At 37.9% G+C, this 23,072-nt stretch overlaps 1 protein-coding gene across 1 annotated transcript in view; it reads right to left on the reverse strand.

The window, feature by feature from the left end:
- Positions 1–18,735: 18,735 nt before the first annotated feature.
- Positions 18,736–23,072, reverse strand: part of kif26aa (kinesin family member 26Aa) — a gene marked incomplete at its 5' end in the record, with an annotated part of 33,878 nt that continues 29,541 nt past the window's right edge. Inside the window, 2 exons of the mRNA XM_079474573.1 lie at positions 18,736–20,344; positions 21,915–22,065. Of these exons, the coding sequence (XP_079330699.1) occupies positions 20,163–20,344; positions 21,915–22,065 (333 nt within the window). The 3' untranslated portion in view covers positions 18,736–20,162. The remainder of the gene's footprint in view (positions 20,345–21,914; positions 22,066–23,072) is intronic.

Raw genomic sequence — 23,072 nt, forward strand, 5'->3', positions numbered from 1 at the left:
TGTACCTGTATAATGTCTAACATTGTACTTTTGGAGCTTTATAGCATATCACATCTTTCCATAGAAGTGATATGCTGTAAAATTTCTGACTCACAAATCACTTGGGTAAAAGCATCTCCTAAACAAATAAATGTAAATCTGCAGTTTAAGGATCTGTGGATGCTGTGAGAAAAAAATATTCCGATACCGTTCATGAACTCTATATGAAAACTGCTGGAGTCTAACATGCAGTGTAAATTCAGTATTCCCAGCTGTACATGACAGGTTTATACACCAAGCGGATGTCATAGGCGCTAAATGTACTTTTCCCAAATACATTCTGAGCCATAAAGGCAATGTAATATCTCCCCTGAGAGTGATATCGCTGGCTATTTTACATCCCCATTTGAAGTGTTGCTATAAAACTAGTGATGCTACAATCTAAATACAACATTGTGCAGCTCGTTGTGAATTTAAAGCTGGAAGACTGCACCCGGTGTCAAAGCGTGTGTTTTACAACCATCCAGATTCCTGAATATGTTAAGCAGCCTGAGCCACATACATTGCAAGTCGCCAAATAAGTTGCCAAAGACTTCTATTACAATTTTTATCTCTTAATTATGTTGGTTGTGCTGCAGAACCAACCGGTTTTAAACGAATCTCGAAAGCTGAGAGTAAATATGAAAGCTCTGTCCAGTGTTCAATGTTTTCTACATATACATATATTAAATTATACATTACTGTCAAGAATACAATTTGTACCACTGCAGAAGAAAACCACAGTTAAACGAAATATGCTAATTCATTCATTTCAAATGTTAAAAAACTTAAACCAACTCTAATGGAAAAAAGGACCTACATCTACAAGGACCTTAACAAGCATACATCACATGTACAGTATGAAAGCAAATGCCATTTTAGTTAAGATTCAGAATGGACCTGTACAATGACTCACGATTTATTCTGAAATGTCACATCATGGTTTTGTCTCTGCTATTCTGCCATTTATTTATGCCTTTGATGGTCATTTATCTTTGCACACAAAGGCTGTAAACAGCCACGCTGCTCTAACGGACAGAATAAATGAATAATAATGAAAAAACATTGTCAGGAAGTCATGGCAAATGTGATTTGAGGAGGAAATGATTGCGGCATGGTTGAGGAAGATTTTTGCAATAACATACTGCATGCAATGCCAATGAGTCAGTATATCCCTTCTGTTTACTTTCATATAATTCAGATCCTCAAATTCAAACTTCTGTCACAAACAGTAAAGTTTTGTTTTGTTCGATAAAAACGAAGGATAATTTTAACCCAAAAAATATATAAGGTTATCCCAAATCTGAATGACTTTCTTTCTTTACAAATAAGGAGATTTTGAATCTTGTTGGTAACCAAACAAGACTGGCTTTCAATGACTTCCGTTGTATGGTCAAAAAATACATTTCTTTTAAGTTTTTAGAAGAAAGTCAGTTTGAGGGTTTTCCATTTTCATTTCATTTTGATCATATGAGGGTAAATAGACAGAGCTGGGGGGACAACAGCATCATACTTCTAAATTGAAGTGCATCATAACATTTTTAAAACGCAGTTATGTTATACTACACTGTAAAAATGAATTCAACTTAATTAACATAAAATTTTAGTTAATGTAATAATGTAATAAATAATATTTTTACGTTGAATTAACTAAAAAATTGTTGAAACAACAAATACGGGTTGACACAGCCTGATTGTATTTTGAATTTGTGAAGGAATTATCATAATCTATTAAACATAAATCTAAAAAAGTGTTTCCTTCCTTTTTTCATTCACATTTAAGATATGCAGCAATAATTTTTATCTTGACAGCAACTATAACTTAAACTTACATTGATAAACATCGAGACTTGGTGAAATATTCAGTACATTGGCAGAGGAGAAAGAAAAACACAGCAGGATGTTGCAATGAAATTAGCAACCAGCAGTACATAACCTCATTATTGTCTGTAGACCACATTATCTGTTTCACTGAGGCCTGAATTCATTACATCCAATTAACCCGCCTGCAGTACAAAAAAGTTCAGTACATAAAAAATACGAAGGATCCTCAAACTGAAATTAAATGAATAAGAGCCTTTGGATATATTACACTACATCCAAGAGTGGCAATTCATATTGACAGGCAAGAACTACTGCTTTCCTGTGTAGCGTCCGAGTCAACCAGCAAAGCAAGTTAACCAAAATAATGAAACATTCTGGCAGACAGATGCTGATTATCCTGTTACACCATTATAATGGATTATTCAGAGCTAAATCTTATTTACAATGACGGGCTTGAAGAGGCTTGCTTGAGAATAGACATTGGCGATCTGTCAGGGGTCAATATTTCATATACGCAGAAAAAGTGTACAAAAAAGGGCCTTGATTAGATTCCTCCGTGTCATTTTCATTATAACAGCCTCTTTTGGACTCCTCTCCACAATGTAAAACAGTTAAGGTATCCCCATTCTTTCTTTGAGTACAAATTAGGCTTTTATATGAACAGTCAAATCCCCATCTTCTCTAAATAGCTTCACAAAATGTGTTTTTAGATGTTGGTATTTGAGACATTATTTAGGTCTATAAAGCCTCTGCTGGGTAGTTTGAGAATAAAATACCCAGCTTTTGAATTCATTGGACCTATTCGATTCTGGATTTAGATGACCACTTTAAGTCTACGAGCATAGTAGTCTAGAATTTATGAAAAGATAATTCCCATTTTATTCACTGTATACAGCCAGGGGGGGGGGTAAATCAAGAGACCACAAAATCAAACCTCAGGAGTGACATAAAGTCACCCAACAGCAATGTGAAAGACTGACAGCATGACAAGACACATGAAAACTGTGATAAAAATCGAGGTTATCACATAAGAAAATAATTTTTTGTAAAAAATTGTTTTCCTAAATACATTACTTAAACGTGAGTATGATCTTGTTTTCTTTGCTGTATTTGAGATCTGAAAAAAATACAGAGCATCTTTTCTGTTATTTTCAACTGTTTCTCCAGTTTTCATTTTCTATAAATACATGCAAATAAAAAGAATATTTTTATCTCATATTTGGAAGAAATGAGAATTTAACCTAAATAGTAAATTCAAAAAAATTGGAAATAAAAAGTCTTGATTAAACATGCTGTAATGTGATAATAGAGAGTGGCAGTAACTTACATCCCCATCACGTTGCATTAGCCCATTCCTCTCCACACAGAGTCAATGTGTCACCTCAATTTAACTCACTATCATGAGCTAAATGACCAGTGTCATATTGACCATGGTAAATGCATGTCTCCCTGCAAAGAAAAAATGTGACCCATTCATGAAGCCAAAGACTGAAGGAATTAAAGCCATTCAACCTTGACCACAATTAAAATGCATGTCCAGATAACAGGTATTTATACGGAATGTAATTACAGAAGAGCAAGCAAATTGAGTCGAACAAGACAATTCTGGACTACAGTTACAACAGTCTGGAAATAAATTAAACTCTGGGCTGTACCATGTAAGAGGTAATGTACACTCTCGGAAAAAAAGGTACAATTTTGTACCAAAGAAGGTACAAACCGTTGTCACAGGGGCAGTACCTTTAACTGGTACAAATATGTACCTTATAACAGGGAAACAAATTTGTACCATTCCAGTATGTACCTTAAAGGACATGATTTGTACCGTGTGTAACCAAAATGTACCTTTTGTTTTTTAAACCTTGCTGGTACAATATTGTACCTGCAACAAGGGTACAAATCTTGGCCTTGAGAAGGTACCACCCCAGTGACAAGCATGTTTGTACCTTAACTATGGCAAATGTGTTCCTTTAAGCACTATTACAGGTAATTTATCATTTGAATAAAACACGTTAAGCAACAAATTGAGAAAGCATCATTTTAATAGAATTTAATGTAAATTGATGCCATCAAATACATAGGTGTTTAAACCAACAACGTTCAGGCATAGAGTACAAAAATTATAAACATCAACTTTCCTCTTTACAATCAAATGTAGAAAAAAGGAGCATTGCTTCTTTTAAAAACATGTCTCTTTGGTGCAAACCATTTGACTAAAATGTAATATGTTAAGATACAATTTTTAACCAACAATATAATAATGGTCAAAAACTGTATGCAATACAATTGAACATATTCATATTTTTATCACTTTTCATGCAATACCAGTCATTAAAGGTATGGTTCAGGTAAAAATGAAAATTCTGTCATCATGCACTCACCCTCAAGTTGATCCAAACCTGTATAAATGTATTTGTTCTGTTGTACTCAAAGGAAGATATTTTGAAGAATGTTGGTAACCAAACGGGTCTTGACCACCATTGACTGCATCAGTAAATGCTGGGCGACATCTGTTTGGTTACTGACATTCTTCCAAATATCTTTCTAGAATTACAGCAGAAAAAATACTGTAAATGTTTACAGGTTTGGAACTACTTGAGGGTGATTGAATTACAGAATTTTCATTTTTGCCTGAACAATACCATTAACATTACAATTATAAAGAATAAATTATTCCCAACACAAAAAAATGCAATAATGCAAAAACACTGGAACAATTCTACAAAAACCAGTACAGTGACTACACATATCTGGCTCCTACATAAAAAACATCAACCATATAGAGGTCAAGTGCCTGGTAGTCCAGTTCATCTCCTGGCATCAAACAACACCAGTCCTTGTCATATGAAACATGAAATGCATGAAAATTAGAATCAAACAAATGTGGAAGCAACAGTTCAACAAGGTTGAAGACAAAATACGCACAAAAATCTGAAAGAACTCCATCCTCGACTCCAACTGCTTGGCAAATTTCAGATCCCTCCATTTTCACAGTGCTGAAGATTCTCTTCTCACTGAAGACCTGTTTCCAGTCAGATGTTCCCAAAATCTGTACAGTGAGATATGGAGTAGCTGGTTCATCCTGAACAAAAAGAAGAAAATCAGTTTTAGAAAAGTCCGGAGAAAAATTATTTCCCAAACGACTATAAAAGAGTCAAAATAATAATTAAGTTGAATTAAAGGGCTGGTTTCCCTGACAGGGATTAAGACTAGTCCTAGACTAAAAAAGTCTTAGAGCTGTTCAAACTGATAACAACTTGCACAGACATATCATAAAATACACCAGTACCATTGTGTTGTCTCAAAAGGCACTCAAGTAATGTTTTTAGTGTGACGTGTTTGTTAAAATCACTTAAATTTCATAATTAAACTTCTGATTTAAACAAATCCGTGTCTGGGAAACCGCCACTGAGTTAGCTGGTATTTTAGTAAGGATGTGTGAATGGCATCTAACCAGTAAAGAGATGGAACCCTGTCGCATGTGTGAACAGCACATTATTGTAATTACCAGTTAAGTAATTCTTGCAATCTTTCATAAATTTACAGATTTTACAGTGTGAGAGGGGATAGAGTACATTTTTTGTGAATGCATAGGAAACACGCAATACCTGTACAACTCCAATGGTGACATAATTGTCCACTTTCTCCCTGAATATCACTGGAAGTAAAACCAGAGCAGCACGGAAATCCATATCTAAAAATAAATTTAATAGGTCTAATGTTGAACAGTACGAAAATAGAAATTTTAAAACAAGCAAAGCCTAGACCGAAATCATGCATACCACAAATATTCTCTGCTACAGCCTCTCCTCTGGCATCCATGTACTGTGCTTCTATAGAAGATTTCCCCTTAGCTAACCTCAACACACTGTGCACAATTTTGCTGAAGGAGACCTGGAAGCGCCGGGTTAAATCAGATACGTCATGCATTCGGCCCAATTCCTGAAATAGCTAAAATGCAGATAACAAATATTTAATTCTGTTTGTGTGTTTGTCTTTGCTGTTGTTGAGAGCAAGCGCATAGCTTTGCATTATGAGAGCTAATGTACAAATAAATTCATCATAAGCCCAAATTTGACAATCTATCTTGATTAATAGTATATAGGAACATACTGAAAAAAAGATCAACTCTGACCAATAAGAGGACAGTTTTACTCACATGTGATATACATAAACACATTTTGGTATTCTTTCCACCGTTGCCTTGTGAAAGTTAGTTGAACCCAGAAGAATGACAACACTGAAATAAGTGTCCCCTTTTCGAAACAATGTAAATTAACTACAGGTCTGAAGTTTAGGCAAGTTATACTTACAACTGAAGGAGTCCTGAGGAAGGGATATTTTTGAAAAATATCAGCAACAGGAGTGCCATTCACTATTTCCCTCCTCCTCCAAGCAAATGTTTGTTTCATTTTTTCATCCACTATTGCAGCATCTGGTTGGGTCTTCTTGTACTGGTCCTGTAAGGTCTAATGGTCGAATACATGTTAGTCTACAAGAAGATGCTAGTTAGCCAACATTTTTATTGTCATTTAATCGCAGAAAAAATATCCAGTACAGGAAGAGGAAAAGTATGACTGACAGATCGCATTGCTGCTACATGTAAATACAATATAGCCGGGCAGGAAAACGTTCATGTAAAACTACTCAATCAACAGTGTGTGTTGCCGTACTTAAAACGTGCAGCTACCTAACGTTAACATAAACTATCAAGCTCACCTTTGAATTTGCTCTTCTCTTCTTCTGACAATTCAAGCCTAGCCTCTGTTAATTTTGACAGAAGTTCCTCTGATGACAAAGACGCCAAAGCCATGCCGGAGATGCTTGAGGTTGGCGGAATATTCCGTAATGGCGGCAGACTTCGGCCAATCTCGTATCACTTGCAATCCCAAAAATTAGCGAAAGTAATGGTTAAATTCAATACTCTGCGGTGTATGAACCCGCGATAACCTAATTTTAAAGTTATTAAATGTCCAGGAATTATTAAAAGGTGTAAAGAATATATAACAGCATTGGGTATAAGTAGGCCTAACGTTTCGTGAATGCCCGAATTTAACCGGGTGACTGACATTTAGACTTGAGAACTAAATATAACCCTAAAACTAAAAACACATCTTCAAAATTTTTCGAATTAAAGTTTGATAATACTAATCCAAATCCAAACTCTGTTATTTTGAACTAATAAAAGCCTCACCCAGAAACACTGGCACGCAACCTGCTTCCCGCTCTCCGCTCTGACTGAAAATTCTAGAACACTGTGTGGCAGTTAACTTCGGCCAATCGGCTTGTTGTTGCTATGCCTAATAATTAACATAGCAACCAATAATGCGTGAGATACTAATTGTGGATATATGCGAATATATATTCTCATATATTATAAAAACATTTATTTAAAACAGTCAGAAATATTTTTTATGTATCAAAATAAATCCTAAATACTCAATAAATAATCGTGTCAATATTCTGTATTCAAACTGATATTATGACGAACTTTAAAGTCAATTGAGTAAAACCAAATGTATTATCATATTTTTATGAGGGGATTACTCATGATTTAATTTAGACAAAATTTCTATTTCATATGCTATTTGCATGTGTAATAAAAATGAGTTATATATCAATAAAGGTTACTGTACCCTTGATGTGAGAACAAATATGTACCTTAATATCAATTGTACCTTGAAAGGTACCAAACAGTATCATCACAGGTCTTACTTGTACCATTAAGGGTACATTTATTGAAGAGGTACAAAACTGTTCTTCAAGGAACATTTTTTGTACCCTTGTGTACCTTTTTTTCCGAGAGTGTATCTACCACATGTTTTAGGTACAAATTACAAAATTATTCACTATTTACATTGTAAACCATTGTAATACACTAAACCAGACACCTTGTTTATATTTTCTCCTTGTTTTCAATATATCGTGTAAAGAATATTTCAGCATTGCAAATACATCTCAAACTCAGTTGCACATGTTCTAATGCACAGATGCAAGAAAAGTAAGATCAATCCCCATACTCTCGGGCATATACATTTCTATGTGTCATACATAATTTAAGCTCTCCTAAACTGCATCAAAAGCGTCTCCGCCTCATCCGAACTGACAGGGCGTGAAGGGAAACGATTGAGACAGTGTGAGCTCGTTGCGTCTTCACACACTCAGCATTGTACCGTCCTGTACCACAGCAATGAGAAAGTGCTGCAGTTATGGATGTGACATCGGCTGATCTGATCCAACAAAAGGCCTGTGAGCTAAAACGCAATAAATTAAATCATGTTACAATGTATAACTATATCACCGGTAAGAGATCCTCCTGAATATAAAGTATTTTCTGTGCATGAGTTTAACTCACATTTCTTTATGAAATCTGACAGATTGTATTCAAGTGAATTTGCCTGCAATGTAAGTCTGAGAAACTAATGTAAGTGTGAGCTCTGAATTCATCCAGTACAACATATTAGTGGTTCAATTACTGGATGAATAAATTGATTGAATAATTGCTTGACTCTTTTCTTACAATAACAGTGAATAATAAATGGATCCATAGTGACAGTAATCTCAACTAACACAGCGGTATTTATTAAACTAGTCCAATCAAGATGTAAATTATTATTATAGTTAACAGACAGCAATTATTAATGCATTTTATATTTAACTCAGTGATTCTGTATGTTAGTTTTGGATGAGTGAGTGATGTGAATATATTTCTGGACAGGTATCAAGGTCAAGCTTACTGTTATGAAACAAAAATATATGGAAAAAGACTGGAAAAGGAAATATATTTAAAAATACAAGTGCATATATTTTTCAACACATGAAAAGCAGCACTTCTTTATGTATAACTCAATATATTGTAATATTGTAATATAGTAACGATGTATTATTTAATATATATGAGTGAATATAATGACAGTTAATAAATGAATCATTAACCTTGATATCTTTAAAATCTAAACTTCACCAACTTGATTGCAAATTTACTATCGATTTTTGTTATCAGTGTTGACGTTTTCTTGTGAAAAGCACAAAATAATTGCAGTGTAAATGTATACAAAGCTATACAAATATAAAATAAATTAGGCAAAAACCATTTCTGTAGAATGTCCCATACAGGAAAATATTTTCTTTGTGTAAAGGCATTCCTGAAAAATTTAATAAATTAAAGATTTAGTTTAGTAATAGAAAATGGATAGCCACAACGTGTAAATGTAACCCTATTAAACTCTAAATCAGCATTAACAATCTCATTTTACTTCTGTTTGACCGAAGCCAGACTTAAGGCGATTGCTCTTTTAACCAACTTGGTTTCATTCTGTGAAATCCCCTACTGTTTCATGAAGATTTCTCCTTTGCTCTTCAAACAGTTTGTTCATGCTACAGTTGGACAGCACATGCAAGACTTGCTAAAGCTGTCCTGGCAATTGACAGGCCAGGCCTGTGTGAGAACATGCTGTCTGAGAGATGTGGAGAGCAGCCAGGATTGATCCGAGCTCAAGGCAGCGGCTGAATCATACACCGAGTGTGTATGAAAATGCTACATTTTTTTCTTCTTTCTTTTCATCGGCTTCATTCACCCCTCACAGTGGGTAATTGAGGTGCAGGGAAATGGAGACAGGGGGAATCTATTTCAGCTCGACATCAGGACACACGGAGGGATGGCTGTGTCTTGAATGCAAATGCCTCAGTGCAATGTGGTGGGTAATGGTTGCCTTATCTTCTCAGTCAAACCTCCTAAACCATCTTCTGAGGCAAAACAGAGACAAAATAGGCAGAGGCAGGGCCCAAAGATTACGGCAATTATTTTTATGCCACGAAATTTTATTTTGCATTACCTTTCATTTAAAAGACAGGATTTTGACTATTAAGATTTCCACTGCATATTTGTAACAAACAGCACAGTGATTTGTTAATGAAAGCTGGGGTCAAACTCGACTTTTCGTTCCATTGAATTCCATTCTTATCCATGCGAATGAGTCAGACTGGAAGCGCAAGCCAGTCCAAAGGTATTTTGCATTTAGTTGCATAGCAAAGTTCAAGTTTGGTGAGTGAGACCAATAGAATATCAAAATATCACAGCTTGACCTCTCGGTACAGAACTGTAAAAGATGGAGGAATTGCTCCCACCCATTTTTTTTTAGCATCATCCGAAACAATTGTGCATGCTCAAAGTGTAGTCTGACCGCAGAATAATTTTTATTGCTTCATGCAAAAAATCACTGCAAAGTAAACACAACAAATTTTTCAAGGAGGAAAAAGTTGTTGGAAATTAATGTGATATGTTCAGCTGATATTGTGTTTTTGATTCGTACCTTCGATAGTTTCAATAAATTTGGTTGCTTGCAACAGTAAGGGTCAATAATAAATGTCTGGCCAACTGGCATGTAACTTGATTTATTACATTTGCCAAAGCCAATTTCTACCCTAAATTGGTGCTTGGCAAGTCTTTATTTTGGACGGTGCTGGATCTGAATCAATGCCAATTTGTGTAGAGCAGTTATATGTCCATATTAATTTCCACATTGTTATGGTTCAGTAGCCTGGACTGACAAAATGAAGATGAAAAAATTTGATTTAAAGACGGAATGTCAAGAAGATTGGTAACCACACCGTTATAGTTTCATAAGCTTAATTGTTCGGCAAAGTGAATTCATATATATCACATATCAGAGATTTTTGCTGTACACACCCAGTGAGGCATTTACCACAGATAGTAATGACTAAAGAAGAGTCACAAAATCAATACAGTGTCGAGACAGACCAAGCGTGAAGGGGACACTCCACACATGCACAGCTACAGTATAAGAACCCTCAGCTGATTCTTAAAGCTGTCATCTGATCATACATACACTAGCCCTCCTGCCATTTTGTCTCACGCCCTCTCTAATTCAACAACAGTGTACAGTTTGCAATAAAAAAATAGCTTCTTGTGATTCAGAACAGCAAGCCTTTATTGATTTTTGCTGTGCCTGAAGGTAGCTAGACTGCTGTCAATCCAGTAATTTCCCAGATATTACAGTTGCTGTGAGTGTTTTATTAAACACTGTTGATGATACAGGTTCTCATCTTCAGACCAACAAGGTGTCCAGCAAGCTTGGGACCACAATGATCCTTGACCAGTTTGGGAGTGTACTGTTTTGTAACGTTTGAAATGCATTTTATTTATATTATTATCTTTGCCACGGAAAGTGAATCACATTTGCCACATGATTCTTTAAACACATCACACAGTTTAGCCCCCATTTCCATGTCTTATAAATATAACATTCTTTCAAAGACTTCAAACGGAAACAAAGCTTTCTGTAATGTTTTCTAAAGGCTTTAAGGCTTTCTCCAAAGACCTCTTGCTAAGAAAGTACATTCAAACTTTGGAATGGAGAAGACATAGGACAGCATCTTAAAGCATAAAAGTCAACTTTCAAAGTCATGCCTGGCTGTGATGCTTTAGACTCCAGTACGATGGCAGGCCCTGCTCTTTAGATCCAGGGGTCTATTTGATGTTTAAGGCAAAAGTCTGTCTACACAATTGACCCCGGGCATTGAGATTGGACCTTGATATTTCAAAGCAGTTACTGCTGTATTTTTTCATATATAATCCACACGTTAAATGTATTTAACTCATAAAAACGTTCTTTTTACAAACAACAGTTAATAACCAATGATGCAAAAGTGCATGAAACTACATTCTCCATATTACGTTTTAATAAAATATATATTATTTCAAACATTTCTTTTGTTTTCATTATGAACAATGATCTGCTCTTATGTTATAATGTTATAAATTGGCAGTGGTTGACTTTGGTTGGAGTGAATAGAATAAAAAATAGATGCACATCAAATATAAAGAGGGAAACATTTGCATAAATACGATGGAAAAGACAAAAATTCAACATTTGGATTTGACCTTGTTTTCTTGGATGAAGCCACATTCTTCCACCTTCAGGATCCCAGGAGTCCTTTGAGGGATTTCTCCCTCTGTGTCTGTCCAAGCATGTTTATTTCCTCAAGACCCCAGTGGGCCTCAACATGATAGCAGCTTTTTCCATTCCAATACCAAAGACATTATCATGGTAAATGGACTGGAACAAAAAAAGGCTCAATGTGAGAATGTTCACTGATTTAAAACGGCAAAACAGCAAAAAGCCTACCCTCATCTTACGAAGAAAGAATTAAGAAAATCAATGCATGCACACATTTATTATTTATTACGTATTGGCACTTACAAAATGAAGAGATTTAACAACGTCTATTTTTAATAAGTCAAGCTAAAATACCAATTGCTAGGCTTAAAAGAAATGAAGATGGAAAATGCAAATGCTTAACATAATTAATATCATACTTTATGACAGGCATCATGAAGGCGATCGGTGCACCTCCAGTTAAGTAAAGAAAACTTAATTGGCTACCGGCTCGTTCAAATGCAAATCAAATAATATTTACAGCCAAGCTTAATTACAGCAATATTCTCAAGCAATCCCACATAAAGCAGGAATAAATAGACTATACTGTTTACATCCAAAACAAGTTGCCTTTTGGTGTTAGTGTTACAAAGATTTTTTTTCTGCTTTGTGTAATTTTTCGGAGAATCTATTGACAGAAATGCAATATACATAACTATGTCTTCAGAGGGGTATAAAGACCTTATCAATGAATACGTTATGTCCTCCGGCAAAGAAGCGAAAGCAAGACGACATCTTAGTCCTGTGTCAGCCACTGTAGTGCTTCGAAAGAAAGGAGTGGGCCGTTGGTTGCAATTCACAACCTCACCGCTAGATGCCCCTGAACATCATACGTTTGCCCTTTAATTGACCAGAGCGATCTAATCAAACTGGTGCTTATCAGAGTTCCATGTTTACGACTGCGACACGCCTACCCTACACATTAATGACACAGGCTGACCCAAACGACATCCATATTCATAGAAAGAGACTTCTCCACAGATCACCATGGAAACGGCACAAATACAGCATCCGACACGCCCCCAAAGCACACAAAAAGGTCAGGGATCCGCCGACAAGGGAATTGGATGTAGATTAGCAAAACCGACAGGAGATAAGAATAAGTGGTGTCAGGTTGGGCTTGTCGGTGGGTCTGCTGTGTTTTATTATGCGTGTGTCTCTCTCGTCAGTGCAAAGCGCTTGCATTATGCCTTGTTAAGATGCAGACAGCACAGACTCTATCTGATTGTCAGAGAAAAACAACTGGTTCTGAGAAAGTGCTTCAGATTTAGACTTTTTACTAAAAGAAAAATTACAGGAGGAGCTTTAATCATCTTACAAAATAGCCGATAGCTTGATCTGTGGAGCGTTAAGGGAACACCAGCACTGTGCAGACAGATTTGCCTTCTTCGTAACTTATTAGACCTAAATGAAGCAGCAGACGGCTAATTGACACAAACAGTTTCTCTGGCAATGGTCAGATCACAGAGTTTAATTAAGATGAAGGAAATCTGTGCAAATATTCCTTTCGAAGGAGGAGAGCAAAATAGATTGCTCCAGGCCGTCTTCTGAACATAGGCTAATTTACTCTCAAATTAATCAATACACTCGGTTTCATCTCAACTAGAAAGGCATAGCAAAATATACAGGACATTTTATGGCTGTGACATTTTCAGTCAAAACTTGAAAAATAAATTCTCAGAGAATGTATTTCACACCAAAATACTGAACCACCTTTTTATATTTGACCAAATCCCTGATGATAGAGTCCAGACAACAGTTTATGCAAAAGTTAATGTGTTATGGATGTGTACACGTTTTTGAGAGACAACATTCTTTGCAGGCTTTCTGTAAAATATAATATGCAATAATACCAAACAAATGCAGAAGAAATGGCTCTTCATAGCACGTACAGAAAAACAGTTACTTTATTTTAATTTTCATGTGCCCATTTATGAAGCATATATGGATCGTTAAAGATGTTACAATTCACTTAGAAGACAATTAAAAGTGATATGCTTTTAAAAACACACAAACAAAGTACTTCAAAACTTCTAGGTTCATTCAAGGTTGAAATTAGCATGGAATTACCCTTATAATCTCCTCCATTTTTATTATATACAGTAGATTATGCAGATGCGTAAATAGCCAAAATTCCACGTCCTCCTCCACCTTTCTGATTCTGCTTGTTTGTACAACATTGCTTTATAGCAAGATGCTCTGAATCTGACAGTTTTTGTATAAAAGTAACACGTTTTTCTTAGCCTACTGTAGCTGACAGCCAAAATGACTGTTTATTGAATGCATAAACAAAAAGGGAAAACATCCAAATCAGTCTAAAAGTAAAACAATTTTAAATCACACTATTGCTGCAAGATAAACAAGGCCATTGTGCTGGCAAATGGAGAGAGACAGCAACGGTTGCCATGCATGTGATGGGCACATGTTGCCTCTGATGGGATTAATGTAGTAGGCGTGACATGCGGCACATTGGCTCTTCAAACAAGGAGCAATTAACCCCGTCATTTTTCACCTTTAGGCTTCAACATGCCAGTAAAAAAGATATCTCACCCCGTCACCGGCGTCTGCCAATCACAGCGCAGTCTCCGCTGCGTTCACCAACGCGTACACAGAGTCTGGACTGTCACTGCAGGAAATGAGTCTTGTTCAAAGCAAATGACTTCCCATTGCTTGCTTCAGCGCTTCGGTCCTCCAATCAAGAATTCACGGATAACCTCCATTATCATATGGAAGGTTCATGTGTTCTTGTAGAGCAATAGATAGAAGCATGTACCTTCTACATCAACAGGATAGTTATTGCAAAAGCAGTCAGGCAAATATAAGCACTATTAACCTCACACCTTTACACGAAAATAGGTTAATATAGAGAAATAGAGGCTACGTGTTTGTGTTACGGTGTGTGGACAGAACCCAAGCGCAGGCAGCGGTTTGAGAAACAAGAAAACTTTATTAAAACAAAGACCCTCGATGGGGAAAACGTTAACTAAAACAAGACAAGAATGTAAACCAAAACCTCCCACAAGGGGAACAAAACAACAGGGTAATAAGAATAAGAAATAAACTAGAAGTCCACAAACTAGAGTCCAGGAAACAGGGTAATCCAATAAACATGTAATCCAATAAAGTGACTCCAACAGGGATGACGATAACAAATATTGGCAATGAATCGACAAGAGACAGAGGGAAACTGGGACTTGATAAAGGGAAACACTGACGAGGACTGATGACACAGGGAGAGTGGCCACAGGTGACAAGGATGAAACACTAAGGGAAAGCTAACAGGAGGATTGCACGAGGCAGGTGAGGGGACTGAAACACTAAGGGAAAGATGGACCAGGGCTGGAGACAAGACTAACACTAATGGACTGCTAACAGGGAAACAAGGGGGCGGGGCTAAAGGACGTGACACCGGAGAGAGAGCATGGCTTCTCAAACCAAAACAATGCTCTTTCTCCACACAAAACACATGGGACTGACATGATCCTGCCACAAGACTCGAAAACCAAGACAAGGAGAGGCAGGATCATGACAGAGCGCCCGCCTTAAAGAACTCCTCCAGGAGTTCTTCAAGATCACACTAAACATGACAAGACTGACAGACAGGAGGACAGACACCATAAACACAGAACAGAACACACTAGGGGCAGGGCTGACATGACTAGAAAGGGATTGGGGTTGGACAATAAAATAAACATCAATGGGAAGGGGGGAGGCGGAATAGGTGGGACAAACTTGGGAACACTATAACTGGGTGGGGACTTAGGAGGGACAGGACCCTGCTTCCTAGAGCTGGGCGGAGGGGTGGGGTAGGAAGGTCTGGGCATGGAAGGGATACCTCTCTTGGAGTGGGAGGAACTAGAAGGGGTAGGGCATGACAGGACGGCCGTAGTAGGGAACGGCTGGGGCAAGGCTGACTGGTTTGTAGGTTGGAGGGCCGGCTGGGCAGGACTTGACGCCGGCTGGAAGGCCGGCTGGGCAGGACTTGACGCCGGCTGGAAGGCCGGCTGGGCAGGACTTGACGCCGGCTGGAAGGCCGGCTGGGCAGGACTTGACGCCGGCTGGAAGGCCGGCTGGGCAGGACTTGACGCCGGCTGGAAGGCCGGCTGGGCAGGACTTGACACTGGACTGGGTGCAGGTGGGACCGACGGGACCACCGGACTTGACGGGACCACCGGACTTGACGGGACCACCGGACTTGACGGGACCACCGGACTTGACGGGACCACCGGACTTGACGGGACCACCGGACTTGACGGGACCACCGGACTTGACGGGACCACCGGACTTGACGCCTGGGCAGGGCTGGATACCGGGTGCTGGGCAGGGCAGGATGGTGCAGCTCTCCTCTGCTTCTTCCTCTTTGACCGGCTCACAGGACGTGTGGCCGGCTGCAGAGTAGCGGTGGGGGACCCCACTATCTCCATGCTGGATGAGTCGGACGGGGAGTCCCACGACTCCCGCCGTCCACGCCTACCACGGAGGCTAGCTGGTGGTGGAGCAGAGTTTGTGGTGATGCCCAAAACCCCAATCCTCAGGGAACGACTCTCTGGGATCGAAGGCAGGAGAGAGCGTGCAGCCGAGGGGCAGCTGGAGGCAAGACTGCTGACCAGTTGCTGAAAGGACCCCCGGATCAGCCTCTCCCGTTCCTCCAACGGTGGAGGCTTAACGAGGCCCGCCAGGAAGTAGGCATTCATGAGCGTCTCTGGCAGAAAACCCCGTCTTGCCACAGACGCTTGAGCATACTCACTAAGGGATCTATCTCCCTGAGGCTGGAAAGGACCATCGCCCCGCTGAATTAAGTCAGCAGTCAACTGCCACCAATGCTGGTGGTCCTGGCTGGCAGAGGACTGCTCACGGTCCCTGGCTGCCTGCTGGGTTCTCTGTGGTCGATTCATTCTGTTACGGTGTGTGGACAGAACCCAAGCGCAGGCAGCGGTTTGAGAAACAAGAAAACTTTATTAAAACAAAGACCCTCGATGGGGAAAACGTTAACTAAAACAAGACAAGAATGTAAACCAAAACCTCCCACAAGGGGAACAAAACAACAGGGTAATAAGAATAAGAAATAAACTAGAAGTCCACAAACTAGAGTCCAGGAAACAGGGTAATCCAATAAACATGTAATCCAATAAAGTGACTCCAACAGGGATGACGATAACAAATATTGGCAATGAATCGACAAGAGACAGAGGGAAACTGGGACTTGATAAAGGGAAACACTGACGAGGACTGATGACACAGGGAGAGTGGCCACAGGTGACAAGGATGAAACACTAAGGGAAAGCTAACAGGAGGATTGCACGAGGCAGGTGAGGGGACTGAAACACTAAGGGAAAGATGGACCAGGGCTGGAGACAAGACTAACACTAATGGACTGCTAACAGGGAAACAAGGGGGCGGGGCTAAAGGACGTGACACCGGAGAGAGAGCATGGCTTCTCAAACCAAAACAATGCTCTTTCTCCACACAAAACACATGGGACTGACATGATCCTGCCACAAGACTCGAAAACCAAGACAAGGAGAGGCAGGATCATGACAGTTTGTCAAATGGATACTGACAAGCTGTTTTTAATTTCCTGTAAAACAAATAACGTTAACGAAATGTTCCATATGATTTCATAACATACTAAATGTTTTTGTTTATTTATTACACATACTTATATTCTGTGCAAAAAGAATATTGCTGTAGTGTACATTTTTGACAAGATTATTCATGTATTCTGTCATGCATTTCAAACCGTTTTCACATTTATTTATTCGGTGTGTGAATGCAAGTAGGGAACGGAAATTGGACTCCTCCCCCATTTGGACAATTTTGGTTGCACATATTCACAGGATGAGAGAGAACTCAATCACATTCACAGCCTGAGGGTTGGACTGTCTCCTTTTGAACCAGTCCTCCCCCACCATGCATGTTATGAACACAAGACCGTGAGAGAGAATGATTATGAAATAATGTTATTAAATAAAGGGTGAACAGGGAACAAAGAGTTTACATACAGTATGGAAATGATCATGCATATTTTATTAGCACAACTTTTTTTTACTAATAACAAGTATATTATTGATATCTTCTCATTTATCATAAATATGAATTGACAACATGTTTTGCAAAACAAGAAGGTAAATGATTGCCATGCTCAGAGCTCAATCTGCCAAATTGATTTCATATTTTCGACTCTAATTTTAATAAAGATGTGTGGAGAATAAATGTTAAATGGAATTAAGAAAAAACACAAGCAATGATTACTGTGTAAGTGGGTGGGTTACGTGTAGAATTTGTCAATGACGGCTTACAAAATTCTGCAAGATTTATTAGCAATATCTGTAATGTTCAGTGTGTGCAGAATTAGACATGGCCATTTAGCAACACATTATAACATGTCATTATAATTAAATGTCTTTATAACTAAATGAGAGAGAAAGAGAGAGAGAGTGACCAGGTGGAATAGCCCACTAATGGAATCACTCATAAAGTTGGCCTGTTGGCCCGTTTAAATCTCTCTGAAGGAAAAGGCCTATTGACTGGTGGTTTTCTATGTACTCACGGTACTCAAGAGCCTAAATGATTCTGGAATAGCATAATTTATAGACCTAAAAACCAGACAGATCATTCTGTGCTGGGATGAAACTCTCAAATTTGTTTCGGCTCAAGCCATCTGTGGAGAAGCATCTCTTAACCGCCCCTCCTGCATACTGTAACAATTCCACATAAACATTACTTTAATGTCAAGCTGTCAGTACACTGTAATGTTTTCTGCCCTCAAACAGATAAATGATCAGGCAGAAATGTGATATTAAATTCTTCATTTGTCAATGGTTTGACATCTATTTACTGTAATTTAAATTTAAGCCCTAAATTCATGATTATAATCTATGAAAAGTAATAAAGACAAGAGAAGAGAAATAAAATACAATTTCAACTATGAATTATAAAGAGGAAACATTGTTTTTATTCATAAACTCATGTTAATGCAAACTCAAAAATCTTTACATGGTTTTTAAAAAGGATTAAAAAACTGTACAATACAAAGCAGAAACAATCAGAAAATTGTGAAAGTCAAAAATGCTTGGCAAATCTGTTAAATGCAAATTATTCGTAGAAATCACAGACCGGGATATGAAACAAAGAGAAAATGAAATTAATTTTACAAAGAACAAATTAATTTTACAAAAAACAAATTAAAATCTCATGCAGCAACATGAAAAAAAGCCTGAGTCTTTTTAATGCTTCTTTTTTTAATAAAGAAAAGCAATCAAATACAAAACGACTCTTCGCTTTCTTTCTTTTTTGTTTCACGTTTCTCTTAAAAAATACACTTTAAGGATTAACATGACCAAAATCATCAAACATCATACAAAGATAAATCTCTGGACATTGTAGGAGAATGTCCTGTGTTGTGTAGCTGTTAACAGGTGATAGCCGCTTGTACATCTGAACGTTTTTGAAGGCATAATCTTTTGGCGTTCAGGTAGATACAGTGTAGTGGATTTGTCTTCCCACATTAAAAGAAACCATCTTAATGCTGGACACTGGACATTGCATGATCAAAAAGAACAGACACGTGCATCCACATACAAAATACATTTAGATAGACACGCACGCACACACTGAAACTCACTGGTACAGACACACTTCAGTCAGATGTCCTGAGAAGTGTTTGAAGCTTTATGATCTGCCACCAGCTGCACAAGTCAACATTGATCTGCATCCAGGGGCCTTTCTAAAGACCTGTCATTGTGCAGAGGAACGACTGTAACTAAACAAGATAGACAACAGTTTAACAACAAATCGACCAAGGGCATGCTTGGTTTGAGAAAGGAAAGATCCAAGTTTAAGTGTGATGTTGAACAACATCTTTTGAAGTCAAACAGTTCTTGTTATTTAGCGATTTTAAAAGGCAATAGTCTGAGATGTCGAGAGGTTTAACATTTTTTCCTTAATTTTTTCCGTTTAATACTTAAAACTATATTTTTACACACTTTTAGCTGATATAAATACACTATACACTGAGAAACAAAGTATTTTGCATTGTAATGCAAAGGAAATATGATAACCGAGTGTATTTGGGAAAGTTGGTCTTAATACTAGCACCAATTGGAAAACAAAGATACATCTTGGGATTCATTGGTTTAAGGCACTTCCTGTTACATTTAACACATATTTTCTCCCTTTTATCAGGATTTCTGTGAGTTTTTGACCCGGCCTACTGGCCAATCTCTAACTCGCAACACATGTTCTTGCCATCGAACAAGACATCAAGACATTAAACATTTGAACATTTAAAAAAATCGTATTGTTCTTTCAAATAAGCTTGTCCTGTTGGACAGCCCCATCGGTCATAATAACCCACACCTCTCAGACCTCCATCTCCTGTTGAACGGTCTGTCCTGGAATCATTGGCACAGCGATGTCGAAGCAGGTCTCCATCATCAAACGAGATTTGCATAGGTTGACACAAAACTCCAACTCTCCTGTGGCCTGTGCAAGAGCCTCCAGGTAGTCCTGGGACTCCTTGTCCAGATCTGGGTCCACATCAACTATTAAACATAAATACAAATAACTATTTTCAATTTTTTTTAAATGATTAAATAATGTGTTATCAAAGTGGAAAGCACTCTTTAATACGTTTTTTGGTTAGATATTTGCAAAACCCAGTGACAAACAAAGAATTCTATGGCCAAATAGGGAGTTTCAGAAGGACAGCAGCAATATTAACTGTAAAACAGAACAAAATAGTTACAAAGAATTTTACAAGGTAATATAAACACTCAAATGAAACCACTTGTTAATAAAAATGTGACTCAGGGCTGGATGCCACCTCCTGATGTTGAACCCTCACCCCTACATTGATAGCCAAACAATTGTTCTCATTTATCACCTAACATGAAGGTGATGGTTGCTTTAGGAGGAGGTCTTACAAACACCAGGTTCATTTTACTAGGCTCTGAAGAGGGTCCTGATTTATACAGCATGACAAGCCCAATCATTGCTTTACCCCTAGACAGCAGTCACAGATGAATGGTAAACATCTGGCCAGTGGGCAGGTAGTGATTGCAGAAAAGAAAAATAATACCTTATTGATTCACGAGCCCAGGCGCTTCTTAGACACACTTCATAGTCCCTTTCTCCTACGCATCTTCCATTTTCTCTACAATGTTATTTTACATTTTGATATGCCTACATTTCTCTCCCACATAGATTTCACAAAAGCAATTTTTCGATCAAAGCAGAGACAGCTACTTTTCAAAATAAATTGGTGTTTTCTGCAACCAAGGGGCAAATAAAAAATAAAACATACAGTAAGAGATTCAGCAGAGATGTACTGCTCCAAGCACTGTTCTCCAAATCTCAGCAAATCAAACAATACTAATTTTATTATTTACTTTATTCTGCATTATTTGTTCGCTAATTTCTTGCACTGCTTGACACTGAAGGGATATTCTGAAATAAAAAACTAAATCGCACACTGAATATTGTGCTGTAGAGTCTCTTCGGGTCATTGTTAACCAGAAGGTTAAACATTGTAAAGCCAATGTCCTCAGTTCTGCCTCTTACTGCAGCTTAGAGGACTTGAAGAAGCCAACAGAGGCTTAGTTGACATCACTTGAATGGTACAAGAGGATTACAACTTCAAACACCCCGACAAATCTTTCACAGTTTAGGGTTATGGAGAATATTCGGGAAAGCCAATGTCATTCAGTACAACAATACATTGTTTAGACTTCCTCCGTTGTTTAAAGTAGCCCATTTTGACTGCAAGTTTCCATTACCTCAGCAACACAGTAAGCACAAAGTTAAAATGCTTCAATTGAAGTTGTAAAAGGAGCCATTAGTTTATATTACAGAGAAGCCTACGCTGTGCAAGACGTATGGTAAAAATGATTGTTCTGGTCTTTGATGCATGGTAAAGCATCACACTAAAGAAAGTGCATTGGATAAAAGCATGTGAAATGTCTAGTATAAACCCTTGTATTTGTCTGTATGTCTACTGTACAAGGGCTGAAATACAAAAATGACAAATTGTATAAATAAATATGTAATGTAAATATAACATCGAATTTACACTTGATGAAAGTAAGTTTGAAAGTAATTCACTTGTGAACTTACATTCTCCAGCCCACTTGTTAGGGTCCAGCATGAGACGGCTCTTGGCATCCTCCAGCTCCTTTTTCAGCTTCTCGTGCTTGGCCCGTAACTCCCTGATCTGATGCTGTCTCTTCTCCAGCATCCTAAGACGGGCGTTAAAGTACTGCAGACCCTGCAATTGTAGGAAAGAAGCACTGTGATGAGTTAACCGTGTACAGTGAATTGTGTACTGTCCAGAGCACCTGTGGTCATTCTCAGTGACAGGTTTACAGTTCGAGGGATTTAGACCAATTGATTCAATGCTTGCTGATCTGTACTGAGGATTTAGATCCCTGGTTTCTGAGGACAGAGTAATTAGGACCAAGAAGAAAAAAAAGGTAGCATCCAGGTTAAATACTTTGGTGTCTAATATCATTGATGTATGTTTGCTCAAGTGATTAAAAAGGGAGGTGAGGTTCAGATTACCGAAAAGTAGAATTACAGGATAATCTTTCCCTATCAAGTGTGGTCCATCATTGACAGGTGAGCATTAGATATCTTTAGATAAAGTTAATGTTAATATGACTCTACTTTAAAAGTTATGTTTATGGTTTAAATCTTTGTCTTCAGTCATCCTTTACTCCCCCTCAAGTTGTTTCAAATCTGTATACATTTCTTTGTTCTGATGAACACAGAGAAAGATATTTGAAAGAATGCTTGTAACCAAACAGTTCTTGGCCATCATAGTAGGAAAAAGTCAATGGTGCCCAAGAACTGTTTGGTTACAAGTACTTGTAATTTCCAGAAAATCTCAATGTTAGCCAGCTAAATGATATGCCTTCAGGATATTAGCAGAATCTGTAAAAACAATACCCAGCAGCAACAAAGAACATTTTAGATATTAGATATGCAAATTGTTTACATAAGCATAAATAATAAATGCAAGATGTAATAATATTAAAGCAATCTTGTTGGTTAAGTAACTATTCGTCAACCAGGCTTAAACTCTCTCACTGGCCCCGGGGGCTATCAACTATTATCATTGTTGATTCCTGAAGATGATGAAAAACTCATTCAAGCTGTCAATACGCTATGCCCTCAGCAAATACAAAGTAATTCCACAATGTATGTCTCTGCTTCAATATATGTAATATACCCTAGCAGTTATAAAACCTCCAAGTCACACATATATACAGAAAA

This window comes from Barbatula barbatula (genome assembly GCF_947034865.1).
Source record: "Barbatula barbatula genome assembly, chromosome: 15".
Classification (NCBI taxonomy): domain Eukaryota; kingdom Metazoa; phylum Chordata; class Actinopteri; order Cypriniformes; family Nemacheilidae; genus Barbatula; species Barbatula barbatula.